This window comes from Schistocerca nitens, chromosome 4 (genome assembly GCF_023898315.1).
Source record: "Schistocerca nitens isolate TAMUIC-IGC-003100 chromosome 4, iqSchNite1.1, whole genome shotgun sequence".
In the NCBI taxonomy this organism is placed as follows: Eukaryota; Metazoa; Arthropoda; class Insecta; order Orthoptera; family Acrididae; genus Schistocerca; species Schistocerca nitens.
Genome location: NC_064617.1, coordinates 345,883,123 through 345,902,228, shown reverse-complemented (window position 1 = coordinate 345,902,228; position 19,106 = coordinate 345,883,123). Strand labels below are relative to the sequence as shown.

General features: G+C 39.2%; 1 protein-coding gene across 2 annotated transcripts in view; it reads right to left on the bottom strand.

The window, feature by feature from the left end:
* Positions 1–19,106, bottom strand: part of LOC126251723 (armadillo repeat-containing protein 8-like) — a 118,526-nt gene that overhangs the window by 63,410 nt on the left and 36,010 nt on the right. For both annotated transcript variants that reach the window (XM_049952325.1, XM_049952324.1), the window contains exon 9: positions 11,287–11,496. In XM_049952325.1, the coding sequence (XP_049808282.1) occupies positions 11,287–11,496 (210 nt within the window). The remainder of the gene's footprint in view (positions 1–11,286; positions 11,497–19,106) is intronic.

The following is a 19,106-nucleotide window of genomic DNA, read 5'->3' as shown; positions in this document are numbered from 1 at the left end:
GAAGCTTTCTGTAAGAAATGCTATTGCTATTGAGAAAAGCGGTGTTGCACTCCTCGTAAAGTTGTTTTATCAGAATGGCAGAAATAGCAGTGCTGCATTTTGGGAATATTGCCAATAGAAACTACTGCAAAGAGGCCCCTTGCCAATAAATGGGCTAAAGAACATGATTAAGAAATCTGAAGAAACAAGTGAGTTACGTGGTGCAGCAGGAAGGGAGGTGATCTATTTCTATGGCAGTTGTTAATGAAGTTGATCCAGCTAAAGCTGAGCATGCGCTGCATGCCTCAAATTCTGCAGCTAGTGCTCCAGCTGTGTCGCAGGAATCCACTCTCAATAGTTAAAATTTTTCTGCAATATACTTTACACTCGAATCTATACAAGATTCAGATAGTGCACCAAATGAAGCCCCAAGATAGGCTACAACACTGTGACTTTACCCTTCATTTTTTGGCACACACGGAAATGGATGACATGTGGCCACAGAACATTCTTTGGAGGGATGAGGCACATTTTACTCTGCATGCTGCCACGAATACACAGAATTGTCACATCTGAGGTTCTGCTCTGTCACATGTTGTGGGGAAAGGTCTACTACACTCAACTTATGTGACTGTGTGGTTCCACAAGCTCTCAGTCGGTTTTTCTTAGATGGGTTGAAACATCACGGGCCTGTTAGGTGTACAGTGACATCTGCACATTATAATGACTTCCTTGTGCAACATGTGATTCCAGTTTTCCAGGAATGCAATTGTGTCCACGTCACTATTTTCACACAAGATGGGGTGATATCACATGTTGCTTGGCAGGTGAAAGATTTGCTTCAAGAAACCTTCAGTAACAATTGCATCATCTCAAGGCAATTTCAAGATGTGTGGCCTTGCAGATCTCTGACTTAAAGTCACATGACTTCTGGTTTTGGGGATACGTGAAAGATTGTATCTATTGTTGCACCCACATGTAGTACGTTGCTTCATGCAGTGGAGAACGGCAAAACAGAGGCACGCCGGCGACCCAGGCGATGCGAAGTAAGCACGCACAGATAGCTTCTGACAGCAGCAGCCTACCAACAGGCTGATGCAAGGATGCACACAGACCGAATGCCGAGCGAAGCCTACAGAGTGTTGAGTAAGGGGAAGTGAGGCCAGCATGCTAAGTTACCCTGCAATATACTTCGGGAGTAATAACAAAAAGCTACCACCGAGGGTAAAAAACGTCCTCCTGCCGGATATAAACAGTGGAGCGCAGGCAGCAACAGACAGAAGCCATTAGGAAGCAGTTCAGATCTGAGGACGGACATAGTCCATGTCCGAATGTTCAATCTTCATAGGTGACGATTCCGGAAGTCTGTTCCAGCTTGTAGGAGTCATCCGTTCACTGCCAGATGTCAACTTCAGCTCTGGAGGTCGGCCCGAGTTCGGTCGGCACCATGGCTGACTAACTACAGCGAGAACTTCTAGCAGGACCGGCCGCAGCGGAGTCTTGGTCACAGGCGCCGCCTGGGACTGACGCCTGGACTTCACAGCAACCCGGCCCCACGGCGCGTGGTCCGTCCATGATGGGACCTCGAGGACGTTGTGACTGATGGGTTCCCAGTCGCCAGTGCAGCAGGCATCGGCAGCTGACCTCACGGCAACGTGGCTCCGTGGGCGTGCCCGTACTGGGGCACCAAGTTCATCTGGTGGCCTGAGGCTCCCGAGTGCGATCAGCGGTGTGCGTTGCGCGCACTGATGGAGAATCTACACAGCAGAAGCCAGGCGGAGGGATCCGTAGGACTGGGCAGCGACAACGAGGGAGAAATTGTAAAGAAAGTTCAATAAATAACTGTAAAACTACACGCCGCCTCAGTCTTTGGTGCAGCCACTGTGTCTGCTGCTAACAAGTGGTGCAGAAGCCATAACACTATCGGGGATGTATCTGGACTTTTCCTGATCTGAAGGATCTGCTTACGCTGCAAGCAACTGACGAACTTTCCATGTTAAGGATGCAGTATGTTGCTGAGTTACGAGATCACACTGCTCCACAAGCACACAGATTAATGAACAAACCTATGATGTTTTGGTGTCCTGCGATGTATGCTGTCCACACTGCAGCACTGTGAACACCATCAGTTTAATTATAACCATCCGATAGAATAGGTTATTGCAAGAAGTTCTGTGAAGAACATGGTCTCTCGAAAAAAATGGGAAGACTACACTGAAAATAACATGCTGCATGCAGAAAATAACTGTGACTGTCACTGTCATATAAAAACATGTACCACAGTCATTGTGACATATCAGTCGCTCGTTCCTATATACCAGGAAGAGAGGTTACCGGTTAACACACTGTTGATGTCAAGGCCATAACAGATAGAAAACAGTACAGCTAGACAAGGGCGAGAATCTTAACTTGCCGTGGCACTGTTGTTGAGTTGACAGAAAATCTTAAGAAGTTAACACAAAAAAGGCGAAAAAATTAAACATCTTTTTCCAAAACTGTTTCACAGAGGAAGATTGCAGTTCAGTTTCTCCTTTAAATCGTCGTGCGGATGACAAAATGACAGATGTCAAAGTAAGTGACCAAGGGATAGAACAGAGCTGAAATCAATAAACAGAGGAGAGGCCACTGGACCTGATGGGATACCAGTTTCATTCTATACAGAGTAAGCAAAATAACGTGCTCCTCTTCCAGCAGCAGTGTACCAGAGGTCTGAGAATCACAGGTCATACCTGTTTTAAAAAACAGTCATCAAACAGACACACAAAACTGTATTATGACATATCTGGAGACAAAAATCTTTTTTGTAGAAATTGACATGGGTTCCAAAAACAGCACTTCTGTGAAATCCAGCTGATTCTGCTCATCCATGAGACCTAGAAAGCAGTAGATACAGGCGTCCAGATATGAGGAGCTGCTACAAAAAATTCCTGGCTTTCTTGCCTTGAAGTTGAAATAAAAAACAAATGGGGGACCATCTGACAGTTTGAGATCTTAATATGTAACTGTGTAAATGTCAAGTATTCACTATTCATATGATTTGTTCTGTTGCAGGTGATAGCCAGGTTTCTCGTCAATGGGCTATCGTGAAGTGTTTGATACTTCAGGGAAAGTCTCGGAAAGGACATTCACACTGAGATATCACAAACAATGGAACAGAAGTGGGGTTCCTACAGCACTGTGAAAACTTGGATATCTCATTTATACACAGGCCATTTCACTGTTGAAGACGAGCCCTGCAGTGGTCACCCACAAACTGCAACATCTAATGCTGTGTGTGAGCTGACTCTTCAGGACCGACGAATATCCAGCAGAACGATAGCCAAGATACTGGACATCTACCAGGAGTGTGCTGGTTTCATTATCACCACAATTCTAAATATGTGCAAGGTTTCAGCAAAATGGATGCTCACATGTCTGTACTGTCATCAGCAGAAGGAAAGTGTGTTGAGACTATGAAAACCATTTTGAAGTTCCAGTTCTCTTTGGCAAGTTTAGTGACTAAGGATGAAACTTAGCTTCATATTATGACCTTGAAACCAAAGAAGAATCACAAGAATGATGCTACAATGGGTCCCCACAGCCAAAGAAGTTCCACACCCAGAATTCAACCAAAAAAGTGAAGGCATCCATTTTCTGGGACAAAAACGGCATTCTGTTGGAGGACTATTTACCTCTGTGATCTACTACAATCAGAAAATTTATGCTAACTTGCTGGACCAGTTGAAGAAAGCAATTAAGAATAAATGCTGAGGAAAGTTGACCAAAGGGATTCCTTTGCTGTATGACAACGTACCTGCGCACACGTCCAATGCTGTAGCTGCCAAATTGATGACCCTGGGCTTCCAACTAATCAACCATCCTCCCTGCTTGCCAGACCTAGCCATCTCAGACTGTTATCTGTTTCCAAAGTTGAAGAAATATCTGAAGAGTAATCATTTTCAGGACACTGAAGGTGTCAAATGGACTGCGGAGAGTTGGTTTTGCAATAGACCATGTGAGTTTCATTTGCATGTACTAGAAAAGTTGCAACAACAAGATATCCAGTGTATCAGTCAAGGAGGAGGACTATTGGATGACTGGGTGATTTCAAAACTCTATCTTTATTCTTTCTATGCAGAGCCAGGAACTTTTCAGCACCACCTAGTAGATGCCATTTTCCTTGACTTCCAGAAGGTTCTGATACAGTTCCACACTGCCACCTAGTGAACAAAATATGAGTGTACAGATTGTGATTGTGACTGTGACTGGACTGAAGAGTTTGTAGCAAACAGAACACAGATTGCCCACTAGAAAATTGTAGTGAAATGCAGGAAGACCTGCAGAAGAACAAAGCTTGATGCAGGCAGTGACAATTGAGCCTCAAAATACACAAATGTAACATACTGCAAACAGACAGATAGGAAGACCATTTCTTGTATGATTACACGATTGCAGAAAAATCACTTGAAGTAGTTATTTCCATAAAAAAAAACAGGAGTATGCATAAGGAGCACTTGGAAGTGGAACAACAATATAAAATTAATTGCGGTTACAGCAGATGCCAGGCTGATATTCATTGGAATAATTCTCAGGAAATGTAGCTTACAAAACAAAAACACTGAATACTGCTTGTCAGTCTGGGGTCCACACCAGATAGGACTGATAGAGGAAATAGAGAAGATACACAGAAGAGTGCCAAGTTTCACTACAGGCTTATTAAATAAGCGCCCAAGTGTTGTGGAGATGCTCAGTCAACACCAGGGGAAAATGCTGCAAAAGGGACGTTTTGCATAACGGTGCAGTCCACTGTTAAAATTCTGAGAGTGTATGCTCTTAGAAGGGCCATGAATATACTGCTTCCTTCCACATGTATCTTGCAAAAAGATTATGAAGAAAAAATTAGGGAGATTTGAACTCAGGTGCAGATTTACCAACAATCATTATTCCCATGAACCACACACAACTGGAACAGCAAAAGGGAGACGTGATAATGGTGCACAAATTTCCCTGTGCCACACAATGTAAGGTTGCTTTTGGAGTATAGATGTAGATGCAGCATAATCCTAACATTCATCTCAAATGAGCCCTGCATTTGAAAACATAAGTTAGGCTGGCTCGGTGGAATCTGAACCCACCTTCTCACTATATTTAATACAGCACTGCCATATGCACTGTTACATCACAATTGAAAATTACAGATAAAGGAAACACATGGATGATTATTTTAGACTTCAAATTCAATAGTGAATCTCTTTTTTATTACCTCAATAGCCAAAACATTGGTATGACTAATGAATGCACAATTTGCTGTTTACAAAACAACATTCCTAATGATGCACAAAGTCTATAATCAAATTGCATGGGAGATGAGAAAATACGTAAAGATATGGAAAGGGAGCGATGGAAGAGGTGATTCAATAGGCAAGGGATCTATTGCAGACATGGAATTTGGGAAACACACACTTCTACTGGAGGGATGAACACAAAAAGAAGCAATAAATGAAAATGGATGCAATAGATGTACAGTGTATTTTACTTAAGTTGTCACAGGAGGGCAACGTTTAAGGACAATGACGATACTGGAAGGAAAAATGCAAAAGGAAATATGAATAATTTAGAATGGAGGGATTCTGTGTTGATGAAAGGTACAAGGCCTTAGCCTTCACATTTATTGGGTAATGAGAGCATGACTATCCTATACATAATTATGAAAATTAAACTACAGTAAGTACATGATTAAATAACAGTAATTTAATAATTATGAAAATTGTCCCATAAGAAGAGGGACCTTGACAGTGAAGCAGGTACCATTGTGAATAACATCATCTCACTATTCAAACTGCATCATTGCAAACAACAATACATAAAAAATAACAAATACCTATAGTCCCTGACTTCATGGCAAGTATAGTGCCTGCCAAATATCTCTCTCTCTCTCTCTCTCTCTCTCTCTCTCTCTCTCTCTCACACACACACACACACACACACACACACACACACAAGCACACATTCTGTGGCCTCATCAATAATTTACCCTGCAATTTTTAGGGTAATGTGTAGTCTGGTGCTTATGTAAAAGAAGAATATTAGATGAGAGTTTTATTTAAGGCAAATGCTGTTGGCTTTGGAAATAACACAGCTGATTTTCTTCCCCTGCCTGAGCTTGTGCTCAGTCTCTAATTGCCTTGTTGACAACGGGACGTCAAACCCTACACTTCCTTCCTTCCTTTTCCAACTGACACACTGATGAAAGATATTCTACGCATCTTTATAGCGGTGTTGATGGGTCTAGTGCTGACAGGAAACCAAAAGGTCAGGAGATTGAATCCCAGTCAGACCACAAAGTTTTTCTGCCTGCTTTTAACCTTGCATTGGCCTCTCAGTGACATGATTTGTCCGAAACACACATTGTTCAGATTCCACGTTACATGTAGGTCCCTTTTCTCCAGTTGGATAACTCTGGTAAGTTATCAGACCTGCAAATCACGGAAATTGTGACTAATTGAAAGACTTGCAGCAAATCACTGAGCTACACAAGTGGTCTGCTGCAAGATTTATACAAACTCATTAAAATTAAATTTAATAAAATATAGCTATAATAATAATAATAATAATAATAATAATAATAATAATAACTAATGAAGCCCTGGACAAGCGCTGTCATGGTTGGGGACGATGCTTGAACCCTACGCCCGTCCACAATGGTAATGACACTGCTAGCCACATAGAAAATGATTTAAATCCAAATAGAGGTGTTCTGCAGGATATGCTCCCTGCAACCACCCTAGAAGGAAAACAAAGACAGAGGATGAGATGGTCAGATGAAGTTAATCAACACCTCATGTTCTGTTATTACCAAGCAACAAACTTAGGAACCAACAGAACTGGATACAGATCACAAGTATACACAACATTTATTACCAGATACCCAGAATTAAATTTTTTAACACAACAACGACTAGCTGATCAGATCCGTGTAATAATCAAAAATAACAGGATACCCCAGTCAGAATTAGAAAACATCACACAACAAATACTGGAACAAAATAATGTGCAATCAGAAGAAGAAGAAAATACAGTAATGAACTCAAACATCCCAGAGCAAACAAACAAAGAACAAAACGCATCAATTAAACAATCAGAGGAAAATGAAATCTTAAGACAACCACCAGAACAAACACAAATACAACATGAAGTGACACACATGTTAGATATAGAAGAAAAATTTCAGCTAACATATATAGAATACAAAGACACAAATACAGACATTAGACCATTCTTGCATAGACCCCCAAATAACCCACAAGTCGAAACAACAATAACAACTATAAACACAATCATACACAACAAAATAAATGAAAATACAACTATGGAAGAGTTACAACTACTGGTTTATATAGGAGCACTCACTACACTAAATATACACACTAGGCAGAGATCAGAACCAACCAACACACAGAAGAAACCCACAAAACCAGCATGGCAACACAGGCTACAGATCAGAATAGAAAAACTGAGAAAAGACATTGGACAGCTAACACAATTTATAAGAAATGAAATATCAGACAAAAAACGAAAAAGGTTAGGTAAAATCTCACAACAACAAGCGATAGAGCAATTAGATGAAAAGAAGCAGAAATTACAAGCATTGGCCAAACGACTTAGAAGATACAAAAAAAGTGAAAATAGAAGGAAACAAAACCAAACATTCAACACAAACCAAAAGAAATTTTATCAGACAATAGATAACACACACATTAAAATATACAATCCACCAAACATAACAGACATGGAACACTTCTGGAGCAACATATGGTCAAACCCGGTACAACATAACAGGCATGCACCGTGGATACAAGCAGAAACAACTGCTTGTGTCTGTATATGTGTGGATGGATATGTGTGTGTGTGCGAGTGTATACCCGTCCTTTTTTCCCCCTAAGGTAAGTCTTTCCGCTCCCGGGATTGGAATGGCTCCTCACCCTCTCCCTTAAAACCGTGGGTTGCAAAAGCTTGAATTTTGTGTGTATGTTTGTGTTTGTTAGTGTCTGTCAAAATACCAATGCTTTCGTTTGGTAAGTTACATCATCTTTGCTTTTAGATGTATTTTTCCCACGTGCAATGTGATTTAGGTATGCAAGGTTTTGGAGCCAGTGGCTCCTTCATCCGGCAGAAGGGTTGAAGGGTAAGGAAGAGGGGTGAAGGAAAAGGATTGAAGAAGTTCATGAAAAGCAGCAGGGTTCAGAAAAGTCACCCAGCATCAGGGGAGTCTTACCGGAAGGGATAAGAAGTAAAGAGTGATTGTTGGGGACTGCACTGGATAAGATTTGAAAACTTGAGAGCGTAAAGGTGTAAGACAGGGTAATATGCAAGCAGAGATTACTGCTGAAACATAGTGAAAGAGTTAATACCAGTGAAAAGTTAAGTTTATTTTATGTAATGGAGGTGAGTGGAGGACAGTGTAAAATAGACAGGTCAGAAAATGAAAGATGTAGACAACTAAAAAGAGTAAAAAAAAAGAGTAGTTACTGTGAAGAAATGCTGAGATGGAGAAATTAAAGTAAATAGGCCAGGTGGGTGGCGAGAACTAAGGACATGTTTCAGCACCACTTCCCACCTGCAGAGTTCGGGGAAAAAAAATCCAGATAGCACGTGTGATGACACAGCACCGAGGTCACAACTGTCATGTTGTAGAGCACACTCTGCAGCAAGATATTGTGTGTTTCCCGTATACTACCCCTGCCTACGCCCATTCATCCTACCTAATAACTTGCTGGCAGTCATGCTGATGTAAAAGGTTGAATAGTGTTTACATAACAGCTGGTATATGACGTGTCATTTCACAGAGGACTCTCCCTTTGATACTATATGTTTTGCTAGCTACAGGGCTGGTATAGGTGGTGGTAGGAGAGTGCAGTAGGGACAGTCACAGGGGTAGGAGCCATAGGGCAGAGAGATGGGTGCAGAGAGAGCACAGGGTCTGACAAAAATATTGCGGAGATTGAGAGGGCAATGATAAGCTGTTCAAAGCTTGTGGGCAAAATCTCAGACAGACTGATACTCATTTCAGGATATGATTTTAGGAAGTCAGGGCCTTGTCGAAGTAGCTGATTAATAGATTAAAGACCAGGATAATACTGAGTGACAAGTGGTGTGCTCCAAAGTTGTTTTTTGGAGGGGTCACCAAGACGAGAGTTGGATGTAATGCCTGGGATATCTGATTTTGAACTAGGCTGGTAGGGTAATTACATCCACTGAAGGCTGAAGTGAGACTGGTGGTGTATTGCTGTAAAGAGTCTGCATCCAAACAAATACATTTGCCCTGAATCCCAAAGCTGTTGGGAGAGAACATACGACATGTAAAGGATGGCAAAATTGTGAAAAGCATGAATATACAGGGTGTCCCAAAAAGAATGACCCAATTTTATCTTGTAATAATTTTGAGACAAATGTCAATAGGTAACTGAAACAGCGCTGGATGTAATCGGCATGGTCTAGAGTTTCAGAAAAAATCCGCTAGATGTCACTACGAGCGCTGACCTGGAACGTGCACCCAGTCTCGCGCAATATGGTGTCCGCGCAACAGAAGGCATATTGTGTTATTGAATTTAGTCGTACTCAATCAGTGATCGCAGTTCAGTGGGCATTTCATATTCGATTTTGTGCTAAATGTTCCTTCCTTACCTCATGACATTGATGAACTAATAACCAGAATATCAGCTGCTGTAGCTTCAGTGACAGAAGACACCTTACGCTCAGTTTGGGATGAATTTGGCTATCAACTAGATGTCGTCCGTGCAGCCAATGGAGGACATATTGAACATTTATGATGGATTTTTATAAACTTCTGTATTTTCTGAGTAATTTAATATGCAATGTGTTTGTGTTAAGCCCTTATTTCTAATAAATAATTCTATTTAAAATCAGGTCATTCTTTTTGGGACACCCTGTATAACCAGGACCAAACATAACTTCTACAAACACTTCAGAGGGTCACAACAGTAGTACAGGAAGTGTTTAGATATATTGGTGCGTATGTATTCGATAACCTACTAGAGCACATTAAACATTAATACATAATGTCGTGGAATTTAAAAGTGAATTAAAGAACTTTCTGCAGGGCAAACTCCTTCTACTCCAGTGAAGAGTATCTTCTCAGGAATGCTTAAATTTGATGTTTTGGATTATTAAATATTTCAGAATTTGCATGTAATACAGTAATGATAAGTCATTTCACTGTATTGTACTTAAATTAAATTACATGTACATCTTTGACTTCTTTCCACATCTCAGAAACTACAATCCATGAGACCCATGGAATATGACAAATGTAACAATGAACTTCACTTTCTTGGATGTGTCATATTTTCTGTATTGAACTGAAGTAGAGTGGGGCTATAATTCTCTCTCACATTTTCTTTTGAAATAAACTGTTCACTCACCTCAGCACATTAACTTTATTTTTTGTGTAACTGTTTAATATTCTTTGGCAATGTCCTGTGCCATTTTCTACATGAAGTCCATCATTATTGAGAAAAAATATTCTCACTAACCCACCACTAATTGTCTCCAAAGTATTAAAGCTGTTAGTAACTCCCAGTTGCTATTGTTGTGTCAACATTTGTAGCTGCCAGGTGTCCACTCACAGAAACCAGATTTTGCCTACTGTGATGTAATGTCGTGGTCATGGCCACTCAACTATATAAATTTTTCTCCGCATGGGTGTTTGCCACAATTTTCCTTCGACTGAAACCTAATCATGCTTTCACAAGATTGACAGATTTTAACACACTAACTACCAGCTTTGACTCCCTTTTAAATAACCACAAACCAAAGGACTTAATTATCATTTGTTATTATCAGATTTCTGATTCTTAGTTAGTCTGTATTAGCTTTCTTTTTCTTTCTTTTTTCAGGCAAAATTCTTGTTGTGTTCTTCTATAATACTGTGATGTTATATGACTACACATAACTCTATTGCAACAAGCAAATTATTGTTGTCTGCTTCAACTGAAGTAACTTTTTTGTTTACAGTTATGATAATGCTGAAATCAGAACAACATTATGACAATAATGTTTTTATTCACTCATTAACTTTAAAGTGAAAAACAAAGAAAAGCATCAGTAGAGATGGAATTACTAACCTTGCCCTGTTCACCCATAACATTGTTGCTTAAATATTAATCCTGAATTTTTTGAGCTGTTTGTTGTATCTCTGTTACATTAATGAGATTATTAAATACAGAATTCAAGAAACATACGATAGCAGACTGTACAATTAGTTATGATTTAAAATACATCAAGATTTCCTTGCACCAAAACACTTACCATTAATGCCCATATTCCATTAAGTCTCAGAAAGGGATCTTTGTGTTTTGTGAGCCCACAAAGCAGATCAACAGCACCAGATTCCAGAATCGGCTCTTTTGAAGGTGAGAATTCAAGAAGAAGATTACAGAGTGTCGAGGAAGCAACAGTAAGAATGTCGTCAGAAGCCCCCTGCAGCAATGCCATCAACGGACGCCACACGGAATGGTCCTGAACAAGAACAGTCAGTGAAATCAGTTGCATAATCCTAAAAGCATTTACACATTTACTACAAACATAACAGTGCTCCGAGATACAAACATGAGAATTAGAAAGCTGCAGTATTTATAGAGCTGTGGTGTTAATATCACATGCACTCATTTACCAATCACCTGTACATAACAGCCAGTAAAGTGAATTTACTCAGGAATTGATGCTATTCATGTATCAAAACTAATCAGTAGGGACAAATACACTGAGCTAAAAAATTATGACCATGACTCACCGCAAGATTAAATGCTGGTTGGTGGCACTTCGGGCACGTGACATGGTACGAAAAGAATAAAACACAGCAGAGATGAATAGAGAACGATTCTAGTGAAGATACAGGAAACATGAATAGAGAAATCCACTGACATAAGTGATTTTGACAAATGATACACTGTTATGGCCCAACAAGTACAAACAAGTATCTCGGAAATGGTGAAGCTATTCAATTGTTCATGAGCATCTATAGAAAGTGTTTCATGGGCAGTTAAGCCAGGAGTAGCCGGTGTTGGGCATCCACGCATCATCAAAGTACTTGGAAGTCAGTGACTTGCCCACTCCATTAAGCATGAAGGGAGACAATCTGTGACAGATCTGAAAACACAGCACAAAGCTGCTGCAAGCACAAGTACGGCAAACATTCCGTTCAGTGCACACTACTGAACATGGGGCCTAGAGCAGATGACCCCTTAATTGCTCTCATGTTGACTCAAAGTGACCCCCCCCCCCCCCCCCACACACACACACAAGAAAAATGGTTGATGCACATCATGAGTAAGCTAAATAAGTTCAGATGGAATGTTGTAGTAACAAATCTAGACTCCCCAGTCAGGAACGTTTATTTTATTGAATGCATGTGCCCTGCATTGCCCTCAGTTATTAGTATAAAAATCTGACATATTTGCAAATTGATATGTTGCACAAGTGAAATTGACAGCAATATTTCTACCTTTTTCTAGATGTGTAATGACTAAAAAGTGCTCAAAAATATATACTAAAGGGGATGCACATTAAAAAAAAAAAAAAAGCAGGTTCAAATGGCTCTGAGCACTACGGGACTTAACATCTGAGGTCATCAGTCCCCTGCACATTTACAAACCAGGCAAATGTGCCTGGGGAGCACTTAAATGTAAGCTAGCAAAGCAGAAACAGTTTGACCTTGATGACATGAAACGGCGACAAGAAAAGATAGAAAACGTTAAAATTAAACAGCCTTTCATTAGGAACTCAAGACGATGTATGAAGGCGTGCTGAAAAGTAATGTCTCCAAATTTTTTATGCGATAGCTCTTAAAGCTTTTTAAATAAAACGAGCTTTATTAACATTAACTGTGTCTTTATTCATGTCTGTATATTTATTTTTTAACAAAGTCACCCTGGCAACAAACACATTTCTCCCAACAAAAGACCAGTTTGTTGATACTGTAGCAGTAGAATGTTTGACTTTTGTTGACAGAGCTACAACCTCACCACTGCTTGCACCACTTCATCACTATCAAAGTGAAGTCCTTGAAGATGTTCTTTAAGTTTCGGCAATGGATGAAAATCAGATGGGAGCAAATTGGGGCTATGAGGAGGATGAATAATGATAGTAAACCCAAGGTGTTAGATTGTTGCATATGTTGCAGCATCCACGTGTGGTCTGCCATTGTCATGCTGAAGGAGAGGGTGCTCCATGTTTGGACAAACTCTTCGAATTTGTGCTTTCAGTTTTCTGAGGGATTACAGCAAGCTGTTTCTGATACAGCAACATAGTTACATTAAACACCGCAAAAGTGGGAAAATCAACCAAGTAATATGTATGACATGTAATATGTCAACCAATATTGAGAACAAAATAAAAAATTTGGGGCATTACTTTTCAGCAGAAAATTTGGATGTAGAAGAGTTGCAGTGGAGCAATGGAGATTGTATAATTGCGAAGTAGAGTATTAATATGATTTAACAAGTGAGATTCAAATTCCACACACATAATAAAATTTCTTCAGGAAAGTCGTCATCCTGCATAGGTTGTTCTTATTTTTGAAATAAACCTTTTTCATCATGATTTTTCACTGTTAGCTAGTTTCAATCTCTTGGCCATTTTAAAGCTATATAGGTGCAAATTCCATCTTGTTTGTCACTATGCCAGCCACACTGAATTCATTTGTTTCATGTTTAAAATAAAACTGCACATGATATAGTCACTGTCTTCCCTGAAAAAAATCCTAGCACCTGTTGATCCATATACAGGAACCAATGGATTTAGTGTGGCTGATGCTGGCACGGCAACAAAGCAAGGGTTGCATTTCATCATTTTAGAGACATAATTTGCATCTGTTGTTGTTCTGCATAGGTTGTTCTTATTTTTGAAATAAACCTTTTATCATATTAACAGAATCTTCCGTCGGTTCTTGGTAGAACAACATTATAATAATAAATGAAAAGCACCAGTTTGCTTTTGTTCTACAATATTATTTTTATTGCTAACCGGTTTTCGGCTTACAAGGCCATCTTCAGGCGTTTACTGAGTATTATCACCAAAGAAATTAAATGTTAGCAGACAACATTGGAAGAGAAGTAACACATCTGGAGTGAAGTAGAAACATACAGTAACATCTTTGCAATGAAATAGTAAAAACTGAACAGTACATAAATAACCATGGAGTTGACAGGAAAACCTTTAGCACAAAATAAGAATAGCATGCCTACATAACAGTTTCTATTGATAAACAAAACTATTGAAATAAGATAAAATTAGTACTAGGCAAGGCTGCATCAAGAGGTATGAAACATGGAGAGTGATACACAACCAATTAAAAAAGAAGAGACAGTTGTCAATGTAAATACAGAATACACGAGGAACATAAGCCATATCAATACGATAAACAGAAATTAATAAATGCAGGAAAATTGAGGTGTTTGAGGGAACCTACAGTTTGAGAGTGTGGTGGTACTGCATTTTAACATTAACATTATAATCAAAGCAGTGGCTGTATACCAGTTTACATTAAATAAATGAGCAAAGTAAAATATGAACAGTATTTGATGAGACAACTACAAGGGGAGTTAAACATGGACAGTATTACAAGTACAAGTTAAAAGCAAACCCTTAACTATTGAAACTACAGCATATGTGGAATACAAAGACAACTGCAACAAATAAAACAACTTAATGACTACAGGAAAATGGGAATATGTAGGAAGAGAGAGAGTGGGAAGTAATGAACAACAAAGATGATTATATGAAGTTTAGGAGAGGGGAAGTGTTGAGTTGTGTCTGGTCATTTAGGATGAGATCTGGACTGTGAGCAAGATGTTTGTTAATTTCCAGGGCTTCCAGCAGGTTGAGTTTATGGCCTTTGTTTGCTAAGTGAAGTACATGGGACACTGGCTGGTAGTTGTGACCCCCACTCAGTACATGCTCAGCAAATGCAGAGTCTGAATTCTGCAACCTCCAGCTGCGTTCATGTTCAGCCAGCCTAGTTGATATGTCTCTGCCTGACTGACCAATGTAAAATTTGTCACAATCAGAACAGGTGGTTTTGTATACCCCACTGTTGGCTAATAACTGGATCTTATCTTTGCTATTAAAAACACACTGGGCTGTAGTGTAAACCTTTTATATCAGGATTTTTCATTATTAACTAGTTTCACCCACATTGGGCATTTTAAAGCTATAGAGGTGTAAATTCCATCTGTAAAATGATAAAATCCAACCATTATGTGAGTTGACAATGCCCAAGGGACCAAAATTAGCTATTAGCAAAAAAATCATGAAATAAAGTGTTTATTTCAAAAATAAAAACAAGCTATGGAGGATAATGACTTCCCCGAAAAAATCTGGTGCGATTGTGAACCCATATACACAGAAGACATAACAACAAGTATAATGAGCAACTATAATTCACTAGACAGGTCTTTTTCCATGGGGTCTTTTTCTGTGTGGGGTCACATATCGGAGCTACTTGCAGTACAAATACAAAAATTTCATTGGACTGACCATTTTAGCCCAAAATTCTGAGATATAATTGACATTATTAAATTTTAGTTCACTTATAACTTGATTTTGGTGCTATGTAGTAAAATAATACATTTATGTCAAAGCTAATATTAATGTCCAATATAAATACAATGAAGCTTTATGGTAGTCATAATTTTGCAACACCTATAAAGGAACACAATATTTGTTTGAATCTAAAGAAGGTTATCACATTTGGTAACTAACCAGACAATTTGGCGACAAATAATGAAATCAGTATCTTCCAAAAGTCAGAAGTGTGCTGACCTGAAGGAAGAAGACATTTTCAGTATTATCATTTTTGCTTTATCTTCAGGAGAAGGAAAAGAAAACTGTTTGTACTTCTAGAAGGCTACCTAAGCACTGCCTGATTGCAGCCAAGCAGTGCATGTTGCTGTTTTGCTATGCTGATGGCAGTCTTAAATAAATGTTTATACGTTAGAAATTTTACACATGTGAGTGTACAATTTCTGACATGAACCATTTGTAATGACATACAATGAATAGTGTGCTCCAAAATATTTGTCTCTCCTCCGATAGCTGGGATGCTGTCTACAACATACAGTGAGCAAGCCTGAACATTCACATTCATGGAATGAGGCATTGATAAATTCACTTTCAATATACAGGATTTCCAGAAACAGTCTGAAATGTCTGTAAGGGTGTTGCAGGTTGATTGTGCTGAGAAATAATTATTTAAAAAAAAAATGATATGTTGTGCCGTGTTCAAGATAATTAGCACTGAAGTTAGCCAATCAGGCCATTGCACAAACAAATGCAAGCAGCCCACCAGATACAACTAGTGTCAGTTGTTCTCATAGCATAAATGGCAATGCACTAGACTGCTCAGCCTTTGGCTCGGGTTCGATCCTTACTACCATCCCATGTGCAGCTTTTGTTTCACTCTCTTGTTCAGTTTTAGGAAACCAAACAAAGAACACATATGGCAATGGCATCTCTGGTAGGCTACTTGAATTTGCACGTGCAATGGCCTGATTAGCTAACTTCAATGATACTCAACTTGAAAACAGTGCAACATATTGAATTTATTTTCTTAACAATATGATGAAAAGGAAAGTTGCTACTCACCATATATCAGAGACCGTCCATGCAACTTGCACACACGTCTACAGTCTCAGATAACGGAAACCACACTTTTCATAATATTGTTAGATTCCACCCTGGATTTTCCATTGTTTGATTTTTTTCTTAACAGTTATTTCTCAGCTGAAACTACACACCAACACCCTAAGAATTTTGCTGACTGTTTCTGACCATCATGTGTATTAATAATGGCTGCTAGTTAACGTCTAGTCTAATCTGCCTTGCTCCACTCATTCACACCTGTTTGCCCACCATCAACTGTTCTTTACCTGTATTTTCTTCAACCAGCAGCTGCCCCAAAACTTTTGAGTAAGGAGTCAGTCACCTTAACAGTTTTTCTATAGCCCTATAAAACATTCAGTTCTCAGGCACATGCTACTCGTGTTCCTCAGGTTTGCCAATTATCAGGTTATGGTTAGTGTTAATACTTTGGGTGAACAATGTTTTTGATTTTCAAATACAGAAGGTGGACAAAAATATAGAAACATGGGGAAAAAAATGCCTAATGTGGTACAGGAAAACCACTGGCCTTCAAAACACCTGCCAGACATCTGAGAATGAACAAATAAATACAGCTCCTGTATGGTTTTCAAGGAAATCTTATAGCATTCGTCCTGCAAAATAGTGGCAAGTTCAGAAAATGATGATGGAGGTGGATAGTGATCACACACCCTTCTCTCCAAAGTAGACTACAAAGGCTCAATAATATTGAGATCTGGTGGCTGTGGTGGCCAGGTCAATGCAACAATTCATCCCTGTGCTCACAAAACCAGTTCTGGAAAATGGAAGCTGTGTTAACAGGGGCACTGTCATCTTTGAACACAGCATCACCACTGGAGAATAAAACACTGTACTATGAGATGGACCTGATCAGCCAAAATGGTGGAATAATCCTAGGAAGTAATGTAACCTTGCAGAGCAACCGTGGTGCCTATGGAATACCATCATATGGCTGCTGAAATCATCACTGAACCCCTGCCATGTTTCAGTCTTAGGATGTAAACTTGGCCAGAAGTTGGAGCAGTGTGAAACGAGACACATCCAATCAAATTAATTTCTTGCATTGTATCACAGTCCAGGTTTCATGGCTTCCATGCCACAATTTCATGTGCATTTGCATCATGGATGAATGGTTTTATAATTTCAGTTTGCCCTCCAATTCTGCCTTTACGCAATTCCCTTTATTTTTTTGGCACCGAGAGAGTTCATGAGTGTAACATCCAGTTCTGCAATGACTTTCATAGCTGTCGTCCAGTTCTTTTTCATCACAATCTTCTTCAATGGCTGCCTGTCACTATTGCTCAACACATGCTTCTGTCTACATTTGACTTAGTGGATGATGTTTTCCTGCTTTCCCCTGTATGTGGTATAAATCTTCTACACAAATCACTTTGATAAATTGGTTACAGAAGCACCCACACACGAGCATCAACAAGTCATCCACATTTGAATTCACTTAGCTCTGAAGTAATGCATTCACAACTACAAAGAACACTGTTCTGACCATGCCTGACACTCGCAACATATTAAGCACTTTACAAACATATCATTTGTGGTCAAATACAACAGCACAACTTGCAGGATTGGCTAGCATCTGCATTTATGTTCCAGCATGCATTTCATTTCTCAAGGTGTTTCCATATTTTTAAATGCCTCATATTTTTACTCAACCCCTGTATTTACCTCCAAGCTAAAACCATACAGTCATAACAGCCTTAAAAAGTGTTTCTGACAAGTCTTGTTATGCCCATACCACATAAATGACCATCAGTAGTCACATCTGTATAGGCAGTTAATAATGTGATAGCTGCCAAGCTACGAACTGGATGGGAATTATTGGGTATTGGTTGAAACAGACATTATTATTAAAGAAATGAAAATAATCAATAAGTGGACATTATTAGCGGACACTTTATTCTTTGTGATACACTGTAACTGTAACTTTTAGGTTAGAATGCTTTAAAACCACAAATAATTACCTGTCAAATTATGTAAAAGGCACAGACATCTAGTATTTCATGATGAAGAATATGGCGCGTATCTTTGAAAGCACAAGTTGCATCCCCCACGGGATGCAACTTAAACACTGAGAAAACACAGATACTGCCACAGAAGATTCTGACCATAAACAACTAAAACTCCTACTTCAGTGCTTTGAAATTTATTGCTCCTGGGCTGTCTGCTTGTATAACACAGATAAATTAAATACACATATTGATTGTTGCAAATAGTAAAATTTTCATTGCAGAAAAGATGCCTGAAAGATAACATATATGAAATATTCCTTTGTTTCTTGTCTAGGTTTGATGAAGAAACCACTAGTTCCAAACACTAGGTAATACCTACTTTTTACTTATACATGTGCCTATTAGTGGTACCAGGGAGAGCTCAAATTGGATGTGCAGATCACTGAACATTTTGTTGTTCCATGCATGTCATCATCATAGGAGCACATGGAAATGCGCAGCTCC